The sequence below is a fragment of the Cygnus atratus genome, chromosome 1 (genome assembly GCF_013377495.2).
Source record: "Cygnus atratus isolate AKBS03 ecotype Queensland, Australia chromosome 1, CAtr_DNAZoo_HiC_assembly, whole genome shotgun sequence".
Lineage (NCBI taxonomy): Eukaryota > Metazoa > Chordata > Aves > Anseriformes > Anatidae > Cygnus > Cygnus atratus.
In genome coordinates this window covers 145,180,555-145,188,575 of record NC_066362.1, presented here as the reverse complement: position 1 = coordinate 145,188,575, position 8,021 = coordinate 145,180,555, and the positions used below count along the sequence as shown (strand labels likewise).

Here is an 8,021-nt window from a genome sequence, read left to right as displayed (position 1 = left end):
AGCAGTGAAGTCTCAAATTCAGTAGTCCTTCAGAAATGAGAAGTAACTAGCTGCCAGGAATACAACTGAATGAGGCTGCCCTAGAGAACGAAGGCAGACAAGCTGGCCTTTGTGGCATCCTACAGCATGTCAGGAAACACACTTCTGCAGGTGTCATGTCCAAATGGAGCTGATTTTCAGCTGAAGAACTGAACAGTATGGACAGGTCCTCAGACTGCAAGGCCCTGTCAGCAGCTATCCCTATGGAGTGGTTTTGAGCCAAAAAGAAAGCAAATCATTCCAGAATGAAGTGGAAATTGATGCCTTTGTGAAAGTTTTGCCTGGCTGAGTGCTTGTGACAGAGACTGGATTTTGTGTACCCCAGAGGTGCCATCCAGGACCTCTGCATCTGTGCAGGACACCTGCTTACAGGCTCCACTGGCTCCAAATCTTCAGCTCCACGCTGCGCTTGTGGTAGCTTTGCTGCCATGAGGCACCTGCAAGCTGCCAGGGTGGCACTGCTGCGACACAGTGGCTCTTGCTGTTTTAACATTGTCCGTTGCTGACACCGAGCCCAGGCTTTGCTCGTAGCGGTTTTGTTTTCTCATGAGTTAGCGACCTTTGCACTGCAGTGTTCCTCATTTAGCAGCTGCCCCAGAGCCCTGCAGAGAAACCAGAGGGAGATTCTCAGTGAGCTTGGAGGATGGCAGTGATGGGTCACCATGGAGCAGTGTGGCTTCTTCCCCTTGTCCTCCTTTTCCTGCAGACGGTGCAGACAGGTACAGCCTTCACTTTAACTCTTCTTCGTACTGCTTTGTCTCAACCACACAGGTAATTAATTATTCGCCATCATTTGTGCTCTGTGAAGCAGGGTGACATCAGGAAAAAAACTGGTAATTTTGTTTTCTTACTCACCTTGCTCCCATTTGCCTGCTACAGTGCAACAATATCCATGGCTGAGTCACTGGAGAAATACTATTTCAGACTGAAATGACTGTGTCAGAGTAAAGGATGGGGTTAATACATCAGTACTCTGTGCTTTCAAACTGACAGCATTGTCAATGTCAATTCGTAAGCTACTGGGTGACAAAAAGAACCCACAGGGTTTAAAAGTGCAGAGGGGAGCCAGGACTCCACACCATCACCCAGTGTGCTTCTGTAAGTTTCAGCACAAGTGTCACATCCCTGCTTGAGGAAGCATCCCACCTGTGCTTTGAAGTTGGAGCCTAAGATGCTTCTCTGCAGAGTAAGAGTATGGATCATGCTGCAGACGTGATGTACGCCTTGTTGGTTAATTTTGTTGTAAAAGTCACCTATAGATTACAGGGGAATGGTTGGACACAGCTGAATAAACGCCCGAGCAACCCAAATAAAAAGAACTGGTAGTAAGAGGGATTTTTTTTTTTTCACATCCCAGAGATGAGGTGAGAAAGGTCCCTAGTGGGAGACCTATTGTCTTGAGTCTTCAGGATGTTTCAGGGAAAATTTTCTCATACAAGCATGTAGAAAGCAACTTTGGGCTATTCTGCCTTTGATTCTAATGAACAGGCTGGAAGTGGTTAATAATACAAAGAGTGAAGATGACTTTAATAAAAGCGATTATAAAATGATAGAGCTCATGAGGGAAGTAAAGAAAAAGAACAAGAGGACAAAATGAAAGTATATTTAAAAGAGAGAAAAGATATAATACTTCTATATAAAAAAATGCTTATGATACGTGTCCAAACTATCCCAAGGTCAAGAAAAGACAGGAGGATTAATTAAAATCATGAGCTGCTTCAAGACTTTACCCACAGAAGGAAGCACAGGAAAAAAAATTATCAGTTCAATTCACCAAGGATCAGTATAAAAGAGTTGCAGACATCCTGGCATAAAAGCAGAAAAGCTAAGGCTTAAATAATATAAGAGAAACATGATACGAAAATCAAGAGCTGATCTAAGAATACAAATATAGGAAGAGAGACCAAGGAGAATGTTAGTCTGCTCCCAATAGGGATGAAAATCTTTGTTCCTTAAGATATCAGATTATCTGTGTGCGGCAAGGAGAAAAGAAACTGCTGAGTTGCACCAGTCAGAAACAAATCACATCGCCACCGTCTCATTTCCTCCAAGGACAGGATAACAGCCTCCAAAAGATGCAGTACATCCCCATGATTTTATATAATAGCAGACATCATAGTAGGCAGAACAACATGGTCTGAATTAAACTCCTGAGAGCCTTAGGACCTCCGATATTCAGTATCTTCCCGTGACATGAAGGATAGGAGAGAGGGTTTACCTATGGCATTTGTAGGAGATTCCAGATTAGAAGGACGACCATAAATCAAGATGAGAGTTCCAGACAATCTTGTGAAACCGCAACAGTGGTCCAACATAAATAGGAGGCAAGTCACAGGAGCAAAAACAAAATACCTCCCTTAGCTCCACTATGCATAACCGAGGAAATTTGTGAAATATGTAACAAAAGGAGGAAGGGAGTTAAGTCCTCCATTTTCACTAAGACAAACAGATAGGACAAGAAGTAGTGGGATTGCGCCATACTGTGGGAGATTCAGGATAGATATTATTATTATTATACTTTTTAGATATCAGAAGGCTAGTTAAGGAGTGAATTAGGCTGCATGGACAAGCTGTGGAAACTCATCACAGACCTGTAGGAAGAGGTTAGACAACATCTGTTAGGACTGGATTACCTCTCCTTGCTCTCACGCCGTTAGGAAGACTGCTCCCATTCTGCCCGTGACCTTGCAATGTCAGGGACTACGTTAAGGCAAGTAGTATGAACCATCTAAGGATGGAAAAGGAATAGCGTGAGGGTCTACTATTGTCCAATATTTTGTTTTTTACTGATACCTCAGTTGTTGCTAGTTTGTTATTCTCTTTCCCTTCTGGTGAGTATGGATTATCTCAGCCTGTGTCATCAAAGAGCTGCCAGTTATAGTCGGGAAGCTATCACAACATAAGATGTGAATGATAGCTGTCTCCCTCATGTTGACAGCTTACAGGTTTCTTAAAAATGCTTGTTGTGATGGCTGTGATTACTAGAGGTCTTTGACAGGAATTGCACAACAGAACTACACAAAATGGTGAGGGCTTTGACTAGTGCTTGTGAGCAAGACTTCATGAGCTGCTTGTGCTTTTATGAAATCACCATGAATATGGAACCTGCCTATAAGTTTGCCTCCTTTGCAGTGCTATCAGACACGTGCAAGGACAACAATGGGAACTGTGGGCAGTTCTGCAAAGATGAAGATGAAGGAGTAGTATGTTCCTGTGTTGCTGGCTATGCTCTGGATGATGACAACAAAACCTGCGTTCCTGTAGGTAGGAAGCCACACTTAAAGTTCATTCTATGGGATGCGCATCGCATTTTCACTGCATCTTGGAAGTGCTGGTATGCTGCAGTGCTGCTGTAGCATGAGGAATAATGTTCACTGCTGAAACCTTTCACATGGCTTGCTTGAAATGTTAACAACAAAAAGGAAAAGGTCTTAGTGAGAAGACATAATTTAACCAGTATCAAATTGTGAGAAATGTGCAGTGGCCAAAATAGTGCACCAAAGTATTCTATGCAAATGTATATGTTTTCAGAGCAGACTGCAAAACCCATGTTCCAGCAGGTCTGAAGCCACATGGGACACTGGTGGTTACAACAGGGCTGGGATTTCTCTTCTCCCGTGGACTGGAGCAGTTGCCTCATGCTTCAGAAAATTTTGCTAGAAAAGAACAGTTTGCTTTTCTCATTGGTGAAAATTGGTTTCTATCTTCAAGACCTCCAGTGTGTGCTGCACATCTGGAGATCAGAATGAGTAGGAACCCAAGAAACTTCTCCCTTTACAAGATGCAGTTCACAAGGACTCATAATTTCAGCAGTAGCAACACAATGTGACTGCAGTTATATCTCACTTTTTTCCCTTCAAATATAATCTGATCAATTTAAAAAGAATAATACCTGCCTTTCTTCTTCCTTCTAAAAACTGGTTTTCTATAGTTAACATATAGTAACTAAAAAATAACTTCCAGCATTGAACTTAAACCCATCAGTTTCACCTGCAGTCAGGCAAAGTGCACGTTAACAATTATTAATCTTACTGTATTCTTCTCTCTGTCTGATGATATTTGTTATAAGTCCTTTGTTATTTAATACCAATTTTCTGTCATGAGCTTATAATTTCTAATATAGAATACTTTACCCAGTCTCCCAAATACAAAAGTTATAAGCAGGTATGTGAAAATTTACAGCAGGTACATGAAAATAACTATGCCAGTAATGGAAGTTGTTTAACTTCTAAATAGTCTGGAAATGCTGAACCCATGAGCAAGTTTTAGAACACGATTTTTTTTATTATTATTTTATTTTTTCTTTTTACAACCATCCTGGTCCCCTTCTTTCACACATGATATTTTTGTTAATGTCATGAAAATTCTTGCCTAGCCAACCCTGAGAAGTATACCTGAGTATCTAATTTGATTGCCATAATAAATTGTGTCAGCTTTTGTCAGAGTTTTCCTTGAACTCTGAAGTAAGTTTTCCCTCATTTTCACAAAGACTTGATTCCCTGAAAGCAACCTGTTTTTTCCTGTAAACAATTTTCCTTCTCTAAAGGTGTCTATCTATAACTCTAAAGGCAGTTTTGACTGCAAGACCCGTGTTTTAGCAAGCTTGAATCACTTCTTGTTGTAAAGAACAAGAGGTGCACTGAAAGTTCCATTATTGGCCACAAAGCTGTCTATTGCACTGGGGGCTGTCAGACCAGCTCTGATGAGTCTCACTGTGGGAAGGTAACAGCAGCTGGGTCTTCACAGCTCTTTGTGTAGGGTTGCAGATGGGAATGACTTGCTGCCAACAAGGGACAGGTGCCCCGAAGTCCCAGCACCATCTAGGAATGGAGTACTAGTGTCTCAATTTTGCCTTTGCAGTCAAGTTCCCATGTGGTAAACTTCAGAGAAAGCACGAAGTGGGTCGAGAAAAAGTTACAGCAAGTCCAGATGCTCATCTTAAAAATGAGGAAACCACTGAGGCCCCGATCTACCATCCTGAGGTAACAGAGGAGGCTGGCAGTTTACCCAGTGCGTGTCCATGGCAGGTAAGATGCCTTTGTCCTGAGAGGTTCAATGCCTGACCCCACTCAAATCACAGAATCACAGAATCATTAAGGTTGGAAGAGACCTCCAAGATCATCTGGTCCAACCATCACCCTACTACCTATGTCACCCACTAAACCATGTCCCTAAGCACCAGGTCCAACCTTTCCTTGAACACCCCCAGGATCAAGCACAATGCTGAGAGGAGGAGGCTAGGAGAGAACTAAGGTTGCAGATACTGGCCATAGAGCTGGGCTTCTCCACAGTTCCCTGCCAGCCACCCAGATACTTGGGTTGCAACATGGCAGTTTTGAAAGAATGGCTGGAGTTGTTGTTATGACCAAGACTGAAGTGAAACAACAAAAACAAAACAAAAACAAAATAACCAACCCATCCACAACAACTACAGCGAACAGAAAGGAATATTGCAGTTATTATATAAGCCAAATTTCTCTAAAATATAACAACCAAAAAATGCTGGTAAAATAACTGGATATGCAGATTCTACTTTGAGATGAGAAAAAGGTCTGTCTTGACAAGTTTCCCACTGTGATAGCTACACTTAAGTGTAGCTCTCACCGCCTCTGAATTAAGGATGCTTTTGATAGGAGAAACATATGAAAATTTCTTTAAGAAAACAGCTTGAATATTTGCTAGCTGTTCAAGATTTCTATGCACATACATTTTTGCACTTTAGCTTTTTTCTCTCTCTTTGCAGGCAGTTCTGGTAGAGAAGCATGGTAGCTGGTTTTGTGGGGGGACAATCCTGAATGAGTATTTTATACTTACTGCAGCTCATTGCGTTACTGGTTCTAAGGAATTACAGGTTATCGTTGGTAAGTGGTTGTCATTTTGTCCTTTACTATAAAAATAAGTGCTACAAAAACACGTCCTGAGTGTCCATGTACAAGACACTGAACTATCCCAGACTTATTTCTCATTGTCTCATCTTGTCCCTTGACTAGCAATGAAATAAATGTTCAACCTGGTCGAATGGACAGTTCCTTTATGCCTGGTTTGGTCCGGTGTAGCTTGTATGTGATGCAAGCCAGGTATAAACCATGAAAGTGTGTGGGTCAGTGAGGCTGAGCTGAATTAGTTAATTGGTCTAACATTACAACTTCATGCAATTTTCTGTGCTGGCCAAACCTTGAAGACTTCCAGATGCCACGTTCAGACACTAATAATAAATGTTTTGACAGCACCTAGATACTAGTCTGAGACTGTTCTATACTTGAAACCTTAAAATCATTATTTATCATGATATTTATCATAAATTATGTAATTTATGAAAAAAAGTAGTCTATCACAAATTCTAGACACTGAAAATGGTATTCTGAGTCACAAAAATTTGCACTTGGCCTAAAACAGTAAAGCAAAATCTGTGTTTGTCTAAACACCAATTTTCTGTCAATTTAATTCCAAAAGAGATCTCATATGAGTTGAGAATGAATAAATATAAATACACTTTTATATTTTTGTATGCAGAATGTTAATGTTTTAACAGACAATATTTCCTGTTTAAGTCTGCTTGACTATGTTGCTCTACAAATGAGAGGGGCAAGATCCTACTCTTCTATACTGGAGTTTTGTTTGTACAACAATGAGTGCCACTGGGTATGTTGTAATGAAGGCCAAAATTTCAGATGAAAATTGTCATTGAGACCATCATTCTGACAGCAAACTTCCGATGTTGAACTTGCTTGGCACTTTGAGAGTCATATAAAAACCTCTCCAAAATGCATATAAAATGCTACAGAGTCAGGATACAGGCCAGCTCTAAAATGTACTAAATGTACAATAAATGTACATTGTAAATGTAATGCTCCAAATGTAAAATAAAAATTTGTACAGTACAAATGTCTATATAAAGTGCAAGGTACTTTAGTCCCATCTTTTATTGAGGAGCTGCTTGGGCTTGCTGGTATTGTCTTGTTAACACCTGCTTTAAAAATCTGATACAGGGACGGTGGACAGAGAAGAGGAAGAGCCAAGTACTGCGACGCACAGAGTGGAAAAAATAATTCCAAATGCTGAATTTGATTCAAAATCTTTTGACAGTGACATAGCCCTTATCAAATTAAGCGAACCTATCACATTTTCTGAGGATGTTATCCCAGCATGCCTTCCAGAAGAAGACTTTGCTAATGATGTTCTGATGAACCAAACATTCGGAATTATCAGTGGCTTTGGGAACATCTTTGAACATACGCAGCCGGTCAAAAGAATGAAAGTGCTTCAGGTCCCTTACGTGAACAGGAGAACTTGCAAGCATGCCCTTAAACATCTAGTCACAAGAAACATGTTCTGTGCAGGTTATAATAAAGATGGACAAGATGCTTGCCAAGGAGATGGAGGAGGCCCCCATGTAACCGAATACAATGGCACTTACTTCGTTACTGGTATTATCAGCTGGGGAGAAGGGTGTGGAAAAGAAGGAAAATATGGAATATACACTAAATTGTCAAGGTTCTTACCATGGGTAAGAAGTGTTATGACACAAAACTCCTAACAGCTTGACGTTTAATCAACCTAATTGTCTTAGCCGTCAGATCTGATCCCTAAATAATACTTTTCTCTTTGTAAAATGCCTGCTAAAGCTCTGAGAGTTAGCACTTCCATTAAGAGATGTCACCAGTTCCTTCATGAGCTCATGCCTGGTTTTCAGAAGGTGTGCTTGGACTTTGAACAGAGCTTGCTGGTTTTGGACAATAATGGAATATCTTCAAATGCAATGTTTTAGGAGATCTTTTTGCTCTTACTAAGGTTGTCTGAATTTGTCTAAGAGGCTTTGGCTGTGCTGATAAACCTTCCATTGAAAAGTTGCAACTAACTCAACTTTCCTGTGGCAGTACCTGCTTTATAGAAATAAACCTAGACAAGGATACCATCAAAGTAGGACACTACAAGAGCAGGCCAGCATTTCTAAAGCCTCGGGAAAAAAAAAAAAAAAAAAA

At 40.7% G+C, this 8,021-nt stretch overlaps 1 protein-coding gene across 1 annotated transcript; it reads left to right on the top strand.

The window, feature by feature from the left end:
• The first annotated feature begins 682 nt into the window (after positions 1 to 682).
• Positions 683 to 7,576, top strand: LOC118257492 (coagulation factor X-like). Its single transcript, XM_035565561.1, has 5 exons — positions 683 to 758; positions 3,172 to 3,303; positions 4,900 to 5,066; positions 5,783 to 5,900; positions 7,029 to 7,576. The coding sequence occupies exons 1-5, from the start codon at positions 683 to 685 to the stop codon at positions 7,574 to 7,576; spliced, it is 1,041 nt and encodes a 346-aa protein (XP_035421454.1).
• Positions 7,577 to 8,021: the final 445 nt, after the last annotated feature.

What these genes read in the sequence shown, in the direction of transcription:
- LOC118257492 (XM_035565561.1), top strand. Translation starts at nt 683, where the DNA reads ATGGCAGTGATGGGTCACCATGGAGCAGTGTGGCTTCTTCCCCTTGTC. An exon ending in CAAAACCTGCGTTCCTGTAG is followed by an intron (nt 3,304 to 4,899) that starts GTAGGAAGCCAC and finishes TTGCCTTTGCAG; the next exon opens with TCAAGTTCCCATGTGGTAAA. An exon ending in CCAGTGCGTGTCCATGGCAG is followed by an intron (nt 5,067 to 5,782) that starts GTAAGATGCCTT and finishes CTCTCTTTGCAG; the next exon opens with GCAGTTCTGGTAGAGAAGCA.